The 19,222-nt window shown below is 30.8% G+C and overlaps 2 protein-coding genes across 2 annotated transcripts in view; both read right to left on the bottom strand.

The window, feature by feature from the left end:
* The window catches only part of LOC136973445 (microsomal triglyceride transfer protein large subunit-like), a 59,035-nt gene extending 55,100 nt beyond the window's left edge, over positions 1-3,935 (bottom strand). Inside the window, exon 1 of the mRNA XM_067268168.1 lies at positions 3,673-3,935. Coding sequence (XP_067124269.1) covers positions 3,673-3,733 — 61 coding nt within the window. The 5' untranslated portion in view covers positions 3,734-3,935. The remainder of the gene's footprint in view (positions 1-3,672) is intronic.
* Positions 3,936-15,670: 11,735 nt separating this feature from the next.
* LOC136973437 (52 kDa repressor of the inhibitor of the protein kinase-like) lies at positions 15,671-17,632 on the bottom strand. The gene is made up of 2 exons (XM_067268159.1): positions 17,612-17,632; positions 15,671-17,137 (listed from the first exon to the last, which is right to left on the bottom strand). Exons 1-2 carry the CDS (start codon positions 17,630-17,632, stop codon positions 15,671-15,673), a joined length of 1,488 nt encoding a protein of 495 aa, XP_067124260.1.
* Between the last annotated feature and the right edge of the window lie 1,590 nt (positions 17,633-19,222).

Genomic DNA, 19,222 nt, shown 5'->3' with positions numbered 1-19,222 from the left:
CAGTCTCTAGAAAATGAATAATATACAATAAAAGAAAAATATAAATGCGACGAAAAGAAAAATCAATATCAATAAGTAAAAAAAAAACGAAAAAGAAGTTTTACGAAAAAACAATAAAGAAACTTTTTAAAGCGCATGAGTAAGCACTTTTATTCATGGAGTATATACTGTACAGTACATAAATACTTTTCATTAAGGCTTTATATTCATCTAATACCCAAAGATAAATTGTTAAGTTTGTTTAAGCGCAATTAATAATATAATCATGATTTATTAATTGTGACTGCTTTGAGCATAATATTTCTTACATTCTAACTAGCCGTTAATTTCTACAGTGAATCATAAAACAGTACTTAAATCTATTTTATAGTTTTGAAAATATTCAAAAATGAAACTGCTAATTAGACTAACTGTTAAAAGTGCTTAGTTAATACGAAAAAAAAAAAAAAAAAAAAAAAGACGGTATTAACTCAAAACTTATCAGTTCAAGGGCGTCGCCAGCCAATGGGCCAGGGGGGGCAAGATGATATAAATTGATAGAGGATATGAATTGTATGTAGGTAAAATAAAAACGATTCATAAATTTTAAGAAGCTTAAGAAGATTATTTTAATTAAAACATAATCTTCTTGGGTTTTTCGCGCGGGAATTATAAATCGGGCAATAAATGACTTAGCATTTAAATAATTTTTTTCGCATGTCTAGGGAAGGGCAACTGCCCCTCTGCCCCCCTCTGGCGACGCCCTTGTATCAGTTATTTACTATTCTATTTCATCTCGAAAAACTGAGAAGTACTCATAGTTAAAATCCAGAAAATTTTATAATAATACCTAAATTTCGTATGAAAAATGAAATATTTTAAAGTAGGTAATATGTACTTTTGAATTGCTTTATTCTAAGAACTTTTATTTTGCAGTTAGCGTGGACCTTCCGCAATAACAGGTAAGTAGCAATTCGGTTCGGTTAATAATTTTTGGTTAAACATTACCAAATAAAAAGCCCAATCGAAAATTTTAAAAAAATATATACTGTAATTGTTATAAGCAAGGTTATTTTTCAGCCGGAACTCACCGGTACGTAGTATCGGCAGTTGCTGAATAAGAACAATTATATATGTTCAGTCACCATGTATGAATGCTTCGGCAGTAAACTTTTTATAAAAAGAGCATTGGTTATAAGTATACTATGACCAATGCTTTTTAAATATACTGTACTTCAGGATAGAAAATAATCTTTCGCTCACTTGTATGCAGGAAGTGCTAAAAAGACAATCTTAAAGGACGTAAAGGATAATTTTTCTATTAAGAGAATAATTATAAAGTAATTATTCTCTTTAACTGTCATTTTGATTTTCGTATTAATACTTTTTACAAGATAACAGAAGAATAATCTTTCTTTTACTTTGTAAAATAAGAATTTGTTTCTTCTTCGCGGTTAGAAGCAGATCAATTGAAGTTTTATTTATAACATTCTTTTTTAAAAATATTTTTATTATAAAATATTTAAAAAGATGGATCCACTTTGATAGCAAATAACTTTGCTGGAACTATGGGCGCACAAAACTTTCCAGGGGAACATAGATTTCAGATAAATAATTACATCAATAAATTTTTAGTTATTTAAGTTTTGGGCTATTTTTCCACAAGTATAATATAAAATACAGTATTGCATCAATACAAAAAGACAGACACAGCGTCCTATAGTCGAGGATGTAAAGTTACATATCTCAATCGCTCTTACGATTATAATTTGTGGAATTTTTTATTTGATCTCAAGGGCCAAGTGCCCCTCTTGCCCCTCTCTGTAGTCCATGGCTGGAACATATATAGCCCATGGCTGGAACATATATAGCCTGTATATAATATATATTATATATATATATATATTATATATTTTTTATCTACAAAGATATTTACATTTAATCGTTTCCATATGCTTTCTATTCACATATTAATGCAATATGTGCAGGTCCAGATAAGGGACCACTGAGACCATTTGGTCTGAAACTTGGACACAGAGAAGCTTTTATGTAAAAACATTATACGACAGTTTTTATTAAATAATACTTATTTGATAAGTGGTGAAAACTTCCTTTTTTATTTGTTTTATTTATTTTACAGTATTTGTACAGCTTTGTGGCTATCCCAAAAGTGTCCCAATTTATGATTAATTCAAATTATTTTACTTCTTTCAGTCCATAAATATGTAAACTCTTTACCAAGTTAATATATTAATTAATGTTAATATTATTATTTATTTTCTACTTTTAACTTAATTTATTTAAATCATATTCTATCTGCTTATATATTTATCCTTTATTAATTAAAGAGGTATTAATCAATAAAAATTTAATAATTATCCATTAATCATATCTGACAAGTATATCTACAATTTTCTTTATTTATTTTTTATACTGTAAGATTGAGACTAACAATAATATAATTTTAAACCAAGTTTTCTTCCGTTTTAAGTTTTAAAAGCCTTGTATAAATTAGTTTTTACTTGCTTTAGACTTAAATTTGTAGCCAGAACTATCAGTAACATAAAAGCTGATCAGTCACTACATTGAAATGAAATTATTCATTTGATTGACTCATAGAAAGGAAAGGTAAGTGATATTAGAATTTGTTATAAATTAATATAAAAAATAAGAAAATATTTGAAATATTTAACAGATAATCATAAGAAAAAAATAATAGTGTCAGGAATTGATAAATTATTTATTCTTTTAACATTTTTTTCACGCTTCTTTTAACACTTTCAAAAACTTTTTCAAGTAAATTATTGCTTGTAAAGTTCATCCATCAGTCAGATTTACTGTACTTTAGAATTTGAATAAGAAAAAGAAAACTGTAAATTATATTAATAAGAGTCACTTTCTCTTCTAAAAACGTAATAAATTCAATAACTTTTTTAAAAGAAAGAATTAAAGACGGATAATATGCAATAAAATAATCAAATATTCGGTTTGATAATTACCATAAAATGTCGCATTTTATTATATATAAAAGTGTCAATTTTGGTTCTTTTAAAGTAAATATCCTCTCGAAAAATTAACTAATTCTATAATTTATTTTTAAAGAAACAATTAAAGATAGATTAAAAATATAACTGAATATTGTTCAAATCGAATATATTCTACCTGAGATGTTTTATTTTTTATATAAATTTTTCTGATTTTGAGCCTTTCTAAGCACCATTTTCTTTCAAAACGTCTTAAATGTACAAATTAAAGAATCTATTAATAGATGTATTAAAACTAGCCATCGTAGTAACTAATCTTCAGATTATTGTACATAATATTTATTCTATATAATCTTAATTTATTCATTTCTTTAAATTTTCATTTTTAAACCTTTCTAAAATCTTTAATCTTTATAAAATTTGTAATATTTTGAAGCCTACTTATCTGCTTATTTAAATTATATCTGAATACTATCTTAAAACAGGTTTTCTTAGAAACATATGCAAACGATCACGTGATACTTTTACACCTTAACATTGATTGAAACCAGTTTGAAAGTGAAACTGGAAGGTTGAAGAATTTCCAGTCATTCACCTCCACACATTTAATATAAAATCAATATAAATTCTATAAATTTTTCAAGTAAAATAACTCAAAATTATCACACTTAAATTGTAAATAATACGAATGATCCGTGTAAGTACTTACCTATAATTAAACTAAATAAAAATAGAATAACTGCCGAGTAATAGGTCATTTTTAGGAGCATGTTATGAAGAGAATTTCATTAAAAACGAAATGATATAAGTTAACTGTGGTATTTGTCGACTGCCGATAGTCCACAGTCCAACATCGAGGCAAGGTCAAGCTGTACTTCAATCGTCGAACTACGACCTCAGCCTGAACTAAACTTATTTGTAGACACGAAGTCAGCAGTCGATATTGCTTAATTTGCAGAAATATAAACTAAGCAAAGATAAATTAAAAATTCCCAAGTGTAATTTCATTAAGCCAATACTATAATATAAATTATTATCTGCAATACTTTATCTATTTTGATGATAATTTTATGTGTTAACTGTGTCAATTTCTTTATAATCAGTTGTTTTTAATCTAATATATTTTTAAGATTTTAAATATATCTGCACAAATCTATGTTAATATTGATATAATTAATCATATAACTTCAAAAAGTGCAAATTTATGTAGTTTTAAGGTACAGTTCTTTCTGTTTCCATTTTGATGGATTTTCTTTTTAAGTAAAGTAAAATGTTTAAAAATATACGTAAAATATAAAAATAAGGAAAAGTTTTTGTATAAATTACGTTCCAAAAGTGCCAAATCAACGAGAAAATTTATGCTAACATGTGATAAAATATTAAGAAAAAATAATATACAGTGGTTGATTTGTAATTTATGGAGGAGCTTTTGCTTTATTTGTAAAAGAATTTTATATACATTTTTCACTTATGGAGTTTACAAAATAATTTTTAAATACATTTTTAATGAAATCATGTGTATTTAGATCTTTATTTTATAAATTTGTAGTGAGAGCTCTTTTATATCTATATATTCAATACTTTATCTATCAGATACAGTATATTTACATTATAAAGAATACAGAAAAACCTTACAATTATCAGTTTATCATAGAATTAATATAGGTCGGATAGATATCCTTATTCTTCAATTTTTATTAATATATTTTAATACAGGGTGGCCAAAATGTCATTTTATCGTTATAAAGACTAAGCTGTCGTCTTATTTAAGTACTTTATTGTTTAGAAGCTTTGTAAATATTGTTCAAAACAAGAAATGCACAACGTTCTGTACAATTTTTTGTAAAAATTTCTTTAAAAATTGGTCATTCGAGTTCCGGACCACTCTGCATATTCAGTTAAACTATATTACATATAATTTAAAGATAATACAAAAGTTCTAAGTTAATGGAGATGTAAGATGTTATTCAGAAAAAGTAGATATAGAAGAGAGGGTGTGGGAAAAACCATTCATTATATTTAATAAAATATATACTGTATATAAAATTGTAATTTGAGATAATAAATTTTTAATTAATTTATTTTTTGTAACTAAATATTTTGTTAAGTTAAGAACAAAATGAGTTTTATTAATCGAAGTTTACTTTCTTCTTTAATTCAAGAACCTAATTATAAGCTAGATACCAACTAAATGACGAAAATCTATCGGTCTAGATATGGCTAAATACTAAATAAATTATGTAACCATATCAATCGTACCAAGCTAGACACCAACCAACCATGTCTAGCTTATAGCACATCGTGTCTAGCGATGTTGTTTATATATACCTAATTATAAATTTGCTTTTATGTCAAATATTTAAAAAAATAATTTTATATTCATTCATCTTAATAAATAATAATAAAAATTTTACACCATTCAGTTATGTTGTATGTGCAATAGCGTGACAAATTTAAATTGTACATTTATCTGAGATTGCTACGGATGAGTAATTCTCTTAGCAAAATGACTTGTTATAAATCATTTTTATGTATGACTGAAAGAGAATGGCAACGTAAAAAAACCCTAGCGTAAAGTATAAAGATTGGAATTAACGCCATAAAAATGCGAAGAAAAGTTAATTAACTTCAATTAAATTAAAATCAGTGTGTCAGATACTATCGATAAAAATTTTTATTTTTTAATTAAAAAAATAATATAAAATTATTTTTATATAGTTGTTAAATATTACAATTGCTAATTTAAAATTGGAATAAAAATTTATGAATTTATAATTAAATTTTTCAGGTCAAATTTATTTATATGATGTTCAATGACTTTAATGATAAAAAAGATTTAATAATGTTGTTCATTAAGTAGGAATATTTTGATTAAGAATAATATCATAAAGCTTTATTCTATATTTTCTGTAATTTGTTATGATTCTATAATTATATTATTTGCGACATTGAATAACTATTTTAATGTCGCAAGTAATTAAACGCAAATACCCTTTTATTAAATATGAAATTATTCAATAGATGGAGCTACATAGTTCTATATTATAAAGGTCTATAAACACGTGCGTTTAGCCCCTGAGCATAATTTGTATTAGTTAAAAATGAAAATAAATTAAATTTTTAGATATTACTTATAAACGAATGATTTTTTTTTTTTTTTTATACGCAACGTCAGTCTTTTCGCCCCATTGGAAGAGTAAAATAGAACGTTTATCATTTGTTTATCGTACTGTCAACGTTGTTGAACTCGTTATACGTTAAATAAAATGGAATGTAGTGAGTGTGGTTTAAAATGTAGTCATCGAAAAAACATTTATAATCTATAATTATGAACAGAAAATACGAGTACTGTACCGGTATATCACAAATCGTACTGTTTAAACTTTGTCTATGACTATATTTTAAACCACACTCACCACTACATTCCATTTTATTTAACGTATAATGAGTTCAACAACGTTGACAGTACGATAAACAAATGATAAACGTTCATTTTACTCTTCCAATGGAGCGAAAAGGCTGACGTTGTGTATGAAAAAAATTCATTCGTTTATAAGTAATCAACTCTTTTTTTACCATTATTTAGCAATGCATTTTGGATTGATAGAAACTGTTTCTTCAATCCGTCTTTAGGCTCAAAAAATTTTTGAAAAATACATAAATAAGCCTATCTGTTAAAAACTATAAAACCTTCAAATCTTTACAAAAAACGAGAAGAAAAAAACCCTTATAATAGCGAGGTTGAGGCCGAAGTTTTCAACGTCGCTAACATCTCAGAATTAGATAAAGCTTAAGAAACGAAATTTGACATGATGGCTTGTGTATAAGGGCAGTGATGCTATTAAATTTTAAAGGTTGAAGGTCAAGGGAATCGGGGAAATAGGGGAGTCACGTGTCATATCCCGAATGCGGTCTGACTTAATGGAAATTTTATTCATTATTGGCATTCACAATATTTTAAGAAACATCTCTACCCTTAAAATTATACCTTTGTTGTATTTTACAATAATTAACAAAAAACTATTTTTAATAAAATCTCACGACAGATGGCACCACACATTTAGTATTTCTTAAACAATTATTTTTTGCTGGAAAAATTACGCAACTCGTTGCCGGATTTTTATATTTGCAAACATATTGTAAAGTTATATATTCATTAAAATTTATATTTTTATTAATAAAACTAATACACATAAAAACTTTAAAAATATATATATTTTGTTGACATTAAAAGTACAAGAAAAATATATTATCGTAAACAATGGCTAACAGTATTTTAACATATCATATAAATCCGTTTAATTTTCATATAAAATTAAAAATAAAATTATCATTATACGTTTTTCAGTTTAAGTAATAGCCACAGTCATATATAGAAATAGTGCCATTCTGAGAAAGCGTGAAAGAATACCTCTAAACGGATCTTTCCTTTAAATACCAAATACAGAAAGTCTTAAGGCTCACCAGCGGCCAAGCGGTCTTCGTTACCTAAACACTGGGAATTCGGTCGTGGATTCGCGCCTCGCTTGGACAGGCTGGCCACGTGGAGTTTTGTGGGTTTTCTCCATGTCTGTAACGCCTAAATAGGGGAGATTCCCCTTAAAAAGACCACCCGGAAGGCACCCCCCAAGCAGATCGCCCAAGCATTGCGTCGCCATATCTCAACAAACAAACGAAAAGCCTTCAGTATCTGTGAAGGCTTTTTCGTTTGATGATAATTTTATGTGTTAACTGTGTCAATTTCTTTGGCACGATTTCGCATTACAAACTTCATGTTATCATGTAGTTTGCAATGAGAATGTACCAAATTACGTGACTTTATACTTTTCATACTCATTGCTATGTGTAATTTCTATTACTTGAGATATTTGAGTTTAGTACCAAAACTGATTATACCAATTTTGAGGAAAACAACAATGACGCTATGTCAAAGGTTGACTGTATTGCCAAATTATCTTATTAACCTGTTTCGAAGATAAGAATTTAATCACGAGAAGTAGGCTATTTGTTGTTCAAATTAATTCATAGTTTATTCTTTTTTGGTCCTTTTAGAACAAACATAACTGACATAAAAGAATCGTGCAAATAAGAAAAAATACGAAACATACATTACAATAATAATAAATATTGGTTTTAAAGGAAATCTACAATCATCTCTAAACGCTCGGAAATAAAATGTCATATAACACAGAAAGCAACCATATAACATTTGAAGAATTTGTATAGAAGTCAATGCCATGCTACAATATTTTGGTATTTTTAAATTTAAAGCAGTCAATGTGTAATATGTATACATAAGCGAATGAACAAAATAATTGGCAACAATAAATCCATGACCAATTGGAAGCCTGTTGGCAATAGCGAAAGCTGTGATGATTGCGGTTAGAGCATGATGATAGTAATGAAGAAAGGTAAGTTTTCTTTTACGTAACACAATAAACACGGTGTCACCATATTCGATATTTTTAAGAATCTTAAAAAACCATCCCCAAAATACGGAAGCATTCATTTGCAAACCATAATTTTGATCGCAGATAGAGAAGGCCATGCTAAAATCCCACACTAGATGTAAATATCCGGGTAACATACGAACAGTAGCAAATATGCTGATAAAAGCCATTGCAAAATTCCAAAAAGCTAGTAAATACTTCAGTTCGAAAGCTTCTTTTTCTTTCATGTATGATCTCAAATTAAATATAACTACTAAATAAACGATGGAATAATATAATTGATGATGCCATGTTTTATTTTCAGTTTCTATCTCTTCGGTTGCATTGATTAGTTTTTCAAATTTAAATGGTTCTATTATTGGAAACGTTACGTTTGCCATAACTGCTTGTTTTTTTCTGAAAAGAAATAATTTGAAAAATTAAATATGGTAAATATGAAAAGTTTAATGATTTAATATTATAACCATTAAACAATAATATAAATAAATGATTATAAACTTTAATCTACAGTAGACACTATGTATATGTTAGGCTCAAAGACCGAAATCGCTCATTGAGCGAAAAAACGACTACAACGCGTTTTGTGGTCGTTTCAAAACGGCCACGACGCGAATTTCGCTTCGTGGCCGTTTGTAAAGACGACCACAAAGCGAAATTCATGTCGTGGCTTTTATGATATTTAAGCATGACGCGTTGTGGTGTTTAAGAAAATCCATAACGCCTTCTGAACGTTAGCTGATGCAAGAATGATAGAGGATCACACGACGCACAGTGGTGTGTAACTTTAAAATATGGATTCTAGCCTCGAAACATTTTTATTTACAATTTTTAATGCCGAATAACATTAGTTCTATGAGTTTTCCTAGAAATTTAATTCTCATACTTAAACAAATTTCAAAGAAAAATGTATGGAGAAAAATACACATTTGTTTCTTTTGTTTTGCTAAACAAAAGAAACAAATGTGTATAAAAGTGCTAAAGGTCTAACTACTTGTAGGTGTTTGATATAGGCCGCGTTTCTTTATGCAGCGCTCGAGAAGCGCTTTACAGCGAACACACAGAAACTGGTTTCTAATTGGCCAACATTGCTCGTGACGTCATTTCGCTACACTTTCGCTGCATAAAGAAATGCGGCCACACGATGAAATAAAAATCAGCTGCTAAAGTTAAAGACTATTGTGCGACGGATTTATTATGGTTAAAAGCCACCACACGTTCTGGATGTTAACTAATAACGAGGTGATAATAAGAAAATAAAACTTTCTTTTTCATTATGATTTATTTATCTTCAGTCATCTTATATAAATAGGTAACAAAATTATTCATCGCATACAGAAATGTAACTTTGTTATTTTTCAACATTTAATCATTCAGGAAAATCTGTTGCGGTGCTCGAGATGTCAACGTTTTCTAACCACTAATTTACTAAAAATAATTACTTTATCAGGAACTTTTATTAATAAATCAGTCATTTTTATGAGAGTCGAGAATGTTGCAGAGTTATTTTCGACTATTGTTTTCGAACGGATTATCGACAAAAACCGAGGTATTACTGTACAGTGTACACCCACATACCTAGCATCATTCTGCATTATTTCTTTAGCTTCTGTTCTCCTATCCTAAAAACAGAATGGTTTTAGGCTAAAATTGAGAAGTTGAGAAGTTACAACCTATTCTTCGTATCGTGGTTGCATCAGCTAACGTTCAGAACGAGTTATGGCTTTTCTTAACCACCACAACGCGTCGTGATCAAATATCATAAAAACCACGACACAAATTTCGCTTTGTGGTCGTTTTGAGTTAGCCACAACGCGTTGTGGTCGTTTTTTTTCGCTCAATGAGCGATTTCGGTCTTTCAGCTTAACATATATACTCAGAATTATGATGAATTCCATTCGTAAGCCAGTTCTAAGTAGAATTCATCATAATAATAATTATAATGGCGTTTCTGAACAAAAGTATTAAAAATAAATATGAAGAAATAAAATTATTTAATGACATACAAGAGTTAGATCTACAAAGACTTCGTTTTCGTTAAACAGGAAATGGCGTCACCTTTTTAAAAACTCGTTTATATAAGTTTTATGTGTGAGGAATAATAATAGCAGTAGTAATGCTAATGATACGGTAAAATAAAATAACTTTGTTACGTATTAAAAAAAATCGAAAACTGCAAAGTATCGTACATACATTGTGTAGCTCCTGTGCTCAGCATCTTATCTCCTCGGCAATTGTCCTTACAAAGAAAAACTTGTAAACACTTATAAGCCAAATAATCAATTTTCAGGAGTCCATTTTCCGGAAACGCTTGAGAAGTAGATCCTATTATTTGGACAAGGAGCTTTTTGAATTTAGAGTTACATGTTCACCAAGCTTCGTTCGAATCGGAAACCAGAACGTGTGGCCATCTCCTCGTAAGAGATATTAATTTTTATATGGAATAATTTGATTTATATTGTTAATTTTCGTTTATTTATTGTCAATTCACTTTAACTCTGTGACGCATTTGATATTAGAAAAATAATTTTGGATAGAGTGTTCCTCAAGAAATTTCGGGTTTTGAGTTTGGTTTTCAAGCAGTAATGACTCGAATCTCGTTGTGGTTAAACACTGAATAAACCTAATTATATCCATAGATGCATAAATATATAGAGATAAGAACATAGCATAAACTATAGTAACATGAAAACATTAACTGGAAGTTCCAGTTTATACTATTCTCTTATATTCTAATTCCCTATTAGTCTATATACGTGTTTTTCCATAATTCCATTCTTATTGTTTTTTTTAATAATTACTCTACATTATGTTTATTGTTTGTATGCTTTTTATTTTTTCGGCTGTTATATATACATAACGAGAGAAAGTAATAGAATCGTGTCAAATTTGAACCTCCGAGTTTTTTTTACAAATCTTCATGTCTTAAGACTTCCTGAGCCCAAAAAAGTGAAAAAAGCAAAAATATTCCGTGAATATGTGTATGTTTGTTTGTTTGTTTTGGCGTCTATTTCGCCTAATATCTCAGAAGGGGGTGCAGATAAAAAACGAAATTTGGCACGGTAGCCTGTATATAAAGGGCATTGATGCTATTAAATTTTGACTGTAAAAGGTCAAGGAGATGGAGAGATAGAAGGTGTGACGTGTCATATCTTGCGAGGAGCCAGACTTAATGAAGATTTTACTTGTTGTTAGCATTTAAACTGTTTTATAAATCTCATCTCCATCCTCAAAATTAAGTTTTTTGTTATTTTATAATAATTAAAAATATATAAATTTTTATAACAAAATGTCATAACACATGGCGCCACATGAAATTTTAGTTTTTTCTTCTCATTAATAATACAAATGTTATTTTGTTAAAAAATAAAATCTCATAAAAGCCGGGTAAGTTACACAACTCGTTTTTAGATTTTTTAAGTTTTTTGTTTTGGAATCCCTTTATTGTGCATTTTTTGTTGCAATCAATTTTCTTGTTTCTTTATTTAATTCTCTTTTTATAGTCGTTTTCTGTAATTGCCCATTACTTATTTTGCAATCATTCTTTAACTGTATTCTTAACAAACTCATACATTTGAGCATCAAACACAAGACCGTGTTAGTTTATTAAACACTTGGCACTTTTCCACTTCTATTAGTTGATCTAATAGAAATAGAAGTGGAAAGTGCCAAGTGTTTAATAAACAAACGGTCTTGTGTTTGATGCTCAACGGTCTTGTGTTTGATGCTACAACATATAAGAAAACACGGTTTCAAGAATACCTAAATTATAAAAACTCATACATTTTTTGGACTAATCCATTAATTGTTTATTCGGATGTTTACCTCAACTTTTGTGGATGTGAATTTCTAATGCTTTCATTCTTCAATAAATCTCATGTATTTGGCTTTCCTTTGTGTAAGCTTGCTGTCACCTGTTCTACTTTCTGCATAAATCAACTAATGTCTGCTAATAAAGAACTTAACGATTCAATCCCAAACTAGCTGCTTAAAATAAATATCATGTATTTCAAGGAATTCTATTGTTTATTTATTATGTAATTGACTTTAATTTTATTGTATCCCGATAGCATGTAAATTTATAAATATGCAATCTGTGAACATTTATTACGTCAGTAAAAGGAATTATTAATTTTATACGGCAAAGTTGAAACGCGATCGACTTGAAGCGGCTACGTTCTTTCTGTCGAGAGATGACATCAAAACCGCCCTGACGATGTCATAGGCAAATTTTCCGCCGCAGTTCCGCGCAAGTGGGAGCCGACCTTTAAATGTTTTACTGTTCCCCTAGATAAAAAATGATTTATGGGTAAGAAAATCAATGCAAAACACTAAGCTACAGCTAAAAATCTTCAGTATATTATTTTTGGTAAGAACTTTATCCTATATCATGTCTATGTTGAAACACACTAGAATCAAAATTAACATCTCCAGTAAAATATTAAGAGATTACACTGAGTACTACAAACCTATGGTATAGTAAAACACCGTAACGTTTGTTATTGAAAGCAAAATATCGATATTTAATAGGGTAACTGTACCATATTTCTCCTACCTTAACAATCGTGAGGTCCTGTAAGCAATGCGACGGACAAGAAAGGAAGCATCAACAATCGGGCCATTTACCTCACGCAGATGAATGTAGTAACTGCAAGAGCAGTGTGCTTTTGTGGTAAAAATGCGAAAACTGACAAATAGCGTACCAATAGAGCGGTAACTATTTCCATCCAATTCCGTCTAAGAGACGATATTAGGTTCAGCGGATATTGTGGGGCCAGGAGAAATCGGAATAATAAGAAAAAGCAAACGCAATCAATACAAGTATAGCAAAACAAAATTTATTGGACTGTATAAAGAACATTGCTTCTAGTCAGTGTTGTAAACAATGATAAAAGTATTATAAAAACAACGTCTTAGAGACTTCCCAATCATCAAAAGAACTGTCATTTACGCACATCAAAGTATGTATGGTCTAGATCATTAGCACAATATGCAGTCAAACCTGCAATAACAACTCTCTCTAAACGGCACTATTTTTCCAGAAACGTTTCCTTTTAAACAATACTGCATAGAAAATATCCTCCAAACAATAGTCACTCCCAACAGAGGCCTTGGCCACTAAAAATCTTATTTTTAAGGCCTTAACGCCTCGAAAATCCTGCTATCAGCAAAATTATATAATTAATTATTAGTATTTTTAATTATTGCATTTTACACGAGATGGCGAAACTCCTTTTTTCCAAATTCAATTGTGATCTAAAATATTTATTACGTACATTACGTGTAGCTTAATTTTGGCAGCTTTCTAGTATTTGGTATACACGTGATACAATGATTAGTTTAGACGTTTTTATTACTGAGAAAATGCTTACAAGTTTTGCTTTCTTTAACTTTTTAATCTATATCAGAAAAATAACAAACTCTACTCAAATAAAAAGAAACAAAAATGCGATTACTAAGGAAACAAATATTTCGTTTAAAAGAAAATCTGCTGTTGTTTTATTACTGATAATTTTTCTGTATTGAGTTCATAAGGAAGACTTTTTTGGATAGCTTAGGACTCTGTTTTCACACTAAATAAGCAAAATTTTGAATGCTATCAAATATTTCTTATTTTATACTTTATAAAAACCTAATACTTTCTACATATTCAATACAGGTCCTTAGAAATCGTCACGGTTTGACCTCACTATAATAGAGTTTTAAGGATGTGGATATTCATTCCCCTTGCTACAATAAGTACTTTATTCAATTTAAAATTTACACTTTACTTACTTCATGACAATTCTCATGCAAAAAGAACATTGTTTTGAGAATTCCTGAAAACATCAAAATTTAACTTACGTTAGATAACTTTATCCATAGAACTCCTCAATTTTTGTATACTCATTTAATTATTACGGAGGAGTTTGGAGAACTTTATAAGCTAGTCATTTAACGTGAATATGTAAAATTTTTAAATAAAAGTTTTGCGTATTGACGTTGTAAAGTTTATCTTGTAAACGGAAAGGAAACAAAGGAAACGCCGACCTTGCTAATTAGATTTAAGGGTGGTCCGGTCTTATACAACTTGCAAGGTGGTAAACATCTGGCAGTAAACAAGTGGGTGACCATCCATCCACATAGGAGATCGGTGGACCCGAATGTAAGCTTCATCCTCATCCGATTCAAGCAGAGCTGTTCGCAAGGAAGATCTATAATTGGTCGGAAGTTTCCATCCAGAAAGTCCTTAAATTGGAGGACTAGCGAGAGATAAGGAGAAAAAGGGCTCGAGACTGCAGTGGCGGGGCAACGGGGTGTATCATGCTCCGGGCGCCACTCGCAGAAAGGCGCCCAAATGGTCTCCAAGACAAACTATGTGTGTTTCTGGAGGGGGAGGGGAGGGGAGGGGAGGGGAGGGGGCCGCCAATAAAGTGTCGTGCCCCGGGTGCCAGTTACGTTCTCTATGCCACTGCGAGACTGGTAGCACGGAAGACTCAGACACTTGGAAAGCCCGCTGAAGTTAGAGAGAGAGAGAGAGCGAGCATACTCCTCTGCAAGGGCGTCGCCAGCCAATGGGCCAGGGGGGGCAAGATGATATAAATTGATAGAGGATATGAATTGTATGTAGGTAAAATAAAAACGATTCATTAAATTTTAAGAAGCTTAAGAAGATTATTTTAATTGAGCATCAAACACAAGACCGTGTTATTTTATTAAACACTTGGCACTTTTCCACTTCTATTAGTTGAGACGAGATTTTATTTCACTCGTTTCGGGCATTTCGCCAATGAAGAAAAGAAAAATGAAGAAAAGAAAAAAGTTAGTAAAAAGAAGATTAAAGATCTATTGCGTTCGATTTTAAAAAAGTAAGATACCGAATATGTTTAATATACCAATATGTTATAAAATAAGCCTGTATGTTTATATATTTTAAAAGAAATTTTACAATTTAATTAGCCGTACATAGAACATTTACATTTGTTGCTGTAACTTTGAGGTCCAAATTGTGCTATGCACGCGCACCCTTGAGTTCAAGGAACCAACGGTACGTTTTAAATTAATTTTTGTGGTATCTGTTAGTGTGTGTTATATTACTTGAAATGTTGTATATTGTTTTATTAGTTGACTGAAGAGGGGCGAAATGCCCGAAACGAGTGAAATAAAATCTCGTCTCAACTAATAGAAGTGGAAAAGTGCCAAGTGTTTAATAAATAACACGGTCTTGTGTTTGATGCTCAACATATAAGAAAACACGGTTTCAAGAATACCAAGATTATTTTAGTTAAAACATAATCTTCTTGGGTTTTTGGTGAATTTTTCTACTACTTTATTATTAAAATCCTTTATGTTCTCATTGATGATCTTTCTATGGACACTCATCATTGCAAGACCATTGAGGCGACTTTCCACCATGGTACTTCTTAGCCAGGTTTTCATCCGTCTCAGGCTGCTAAAGGATCGCTCTACAGTACACGTTGTGCACGGTAGAGTAATCAAAATTTTTAGCGCTTTACTCGTTTCGGGAAAGAAAGTTTTCGTTTCTTTTAGAACATCCACAACGGCCAGCTCAGTTACATTGGGTTTATCCTGCCACAATTGTTGCCACAGTTCAATTTCGTATTTTATGTTTGGTAAATCGTAAAATTGAGAGAAAGTTTGGCAAGCTTTTGTGAGACTTTCCATGGACATGGTTTGCATTTGCGCCGGGTGTAATTTAGATAATGCGAATGATGGAGTATTTTCTTTTGCAAATCGTCCTTTAAGAGAATTAATAATGGAGTCCAGGTATGGTATTATTAAAGACCTTTTCCAGTATTCTGAAGGACTTCTTGCTGGATGGTTGCTTCGATAACTTTGTCTTCCAAAAATGCGCGGCACTGATGTCATGTCCTCCTCCAGTCCGAGTGTTTTTGCAATGACAAAAGCATCCCTTAAAATTTCATCTGTGACTTTATTGGCATCATCGCGGTGTCTTTTAAGCAATTGCATAATGTTCTTAATGTGCTGCGAGGCCTTGATCGCGTCCAAAGTTACAGACTGGAGTACGTTTACCACGGGTTCCATCAAAACCGAGTATTTGGCTATCAACAAAAGGCACAGAATAAACGAAACTCTTGAAGCGGCGGCACGGAGCTGGAATGCATGATTTCGAGTCGCACTGTTTCCATCACGCGATAAAGTTTCTAAGGCCTCCATTATAACATGAAAATTATCCTTAAAAACTCTGATGGTTTTATGTTTCTCGCTCCACCTTGTTTCGCAGAGCGTGGAAATATTAGGTATTAACTTCCTCCTCAAAATTGATTCCCGAAAAAATGAAATAATGTCTTTCGTGGTTCCTATGGTGTTCCGAATTTCAGGCAAAGCATTGAGATCATTGATTACTACATTTAGTTTGTGCGAAGAACAATGAAAGAACAAAGCTTCAGTGTATTTTTTGCGTAAGATTGCTTGTACACCACCTTCTTTTCCGGACATTGTCGAACAACCATCAAATTCTAATCCAACGCATTTTACTGGAATAAGTTCTTCTTTTGTCAAAAATTCATCAATGGTTTGTGCGATAGATTTCGCATCCAGACCTTTTAGCTCAACAAATCCAACAAACACTTCTTGGACTTCGTTGTTTTTCTCATGAAAATAACGCAGTCCAATAGATAACTGTTCTGTTCCAGAAATGTCAGCTGTTTCGTCTGCTAATACACTATATGCTTCTGCTTCTTTTACTTCTTTTATAATATCTTCCTTATTATAGAAAAGATATGTCACTTTATGATTTAAAAAAATTATATTTATTACAAATGCATGGCATCGTTTTTACATTCAACATAAACACGCATAGGTGTGCGTTTCAGGTCGCATCGCGCGGGAATTATAAATCGGGCAATAAATGACTTAGCATTTAAATAATTTTTTTCGCATGTCTAGGGAGGGGCAACTGCCCCTCTGCCCCCCTCTGGCGACGCCCTTGCTCCTCTGCAAGACGGGGTAAATGCTGACATCGGGAGAACCGTGCAGTAGAGCTAATCCACAGGCTGATCAAGGCCTCTCCAGAAGTTAATCGTTCCCGAAAGCCAAACTATTATGTGAGGAGCCACGCTTTATGTATCCTGTATTTACTGTGTTTTCCAACTTGTATAGTTTATATATATATATATTGCAAATAAACTGTATATACCGACTAGCTTGAGTGCGGAGGAGTGCTATCACCGAACCTACATCTGAAAAATTTTGAGTCATGCTTAATCCGGCAAATCAACTCGAAGAGACAAAGTTTACAGAGGAAATTTCACTGACGTTAAATAACTAATCAAAAAATTCTAATTGACTTTTTTAACGGAAAAACGAGGATTTCCAGTCCCAGCTGTAGGGTTCATCCATCAGACTGGTGCGTACTGCCATTATAACTATTGGTTTAAAAGGGGAATCGCCGTACACTGGTGGGAAATCGCAGGGACATATTGGGGCACGAATTATGACAAAAAACGCCTGATATTTTACGTTTTTAGTCCACGACGCATAAATGTTTGCGAGGCAGGATAAGTGTCAATACTTTGCTAAAGCTCTGCTTTGGATATAATATTATGTTTTATATTGTAATAGAAAAATTTGTACACAAAGGGTACATCAAAATCTAAAGAAAGGGTTAATTTAATAACATTTCATACTAGTTTATAACTTTAGTTTTATCAAAATGCTATTAAATGAATTTGCAATAGCATCCTCATATCTTATTTTAATCGAAATTTTATCCATTTAGGCAAGCTAGTAATAAACCGGAAGCAATAAAAAAATTAACAGTAAATAATTTTTAATAATGAAAATTGAATTACTATTAAATAAAAAACTCCAATTTCTCCTTCAAGAACATATCATTTCCTCCAAAAATTCTTTATTAATACTTTATTCCTATTTTTCTCCGACTGATTTAAAAAATATCTCCGTTTTGGGGAAAACCCAGAATCTGGCAAACTGCGGTAAAGGAGTTTACCGACGAAAAATAAGATAATATATCTAAATTATTTACGGATGACGGTAATCAACCGTAAATTATAAGTTAATTTTATTGTTTTCACCAACGAAGTTATAGGCTAAAACGATGGTAATGTAATGTAGCGTACAACAATACATATAAATCGAACATATATATATAAATTTATTTCAAATTCTTTCTATAGAGAAAAACTCTTATTTTATTATATTATGAAGATAAAGATATGAATAAAATAAAATTTTTAGCAATGAGCTGTGACATCGGATTCCGAAAAAGTCTGTGATCGGTATGCCCATCAATTTATTCACCCGATTGGACCCTAAAATACTCCAGCATCTCTACTACAATTGGAGGGATTTACATTATATAATGTCTTAAAATATTTTAAATTTTTTATTTTTAATTATTTACATTGAATTCATATGAAGATGATTATCTATTAATAAGTTGGAAACATTAATCTCAAGAAAAACGTTAATAACTTTTATAAATCATATTTTATAATACAAGGTATTGGGAATATTATAAAATCAGTTTTGGTGGTTTAATTTTAAAAAAGAGATCAAATTCAAGATAATAAACAGCTATCATTTTATGCTTTGAGTATCGCAAATCAAATAAAGAGTAATTATTAGATTATTATTCCAGCGATCTCGAATGTTATGGCTACTCTAGAGATAGTTAATCGAGCGAAAAACTCTAGAGAATACTAAAAGGCTGGAAACACCGGACGGATATTTTTCGCGGGGAAGTATTTCTGTGCGAAACGTCGCAATACACGAGAGTAAATGGAGTGAACGTACAGTATCATCCCAAATGATAACGCGAAATCTAGG

The sequence above is a fragment of the Centruroides vittatus genome, unplaced genomic scaffold (assembly GCF_030686945.1).
Source record: "Centruroides vittatus isolate TY-2023 unplaced genomic scaffold, ASM3068694v2 contig_3175, whole genome shotgun sequence".
Classification (NCBI taxonomy): domain Eukaryota; kingdom Metazoa; phylum Arthropoda; class Arachnida; order Scorpiones; family Buthidae; genus Centruroides; species Centruroides vittatus.
Note: the sequence above shows the minus strand (reverse complement) of the source record. Positions and strands in the feature narration are given on the sequence as shown.

Coding starts and splice junctions, on each gene's coding strand:
- LOC136973437 (XM_067268159.1), bottom strand. CDS start 17,632: ATGACTCAAAATTTTTCAGAT. Junction 17,138..17,611: donor TGACTCAAAATTTTTCAGAT/GTAGGTTCGGTG, acceptor TTCTATAATAAG/GAAGATATTATAAAAGAAGT.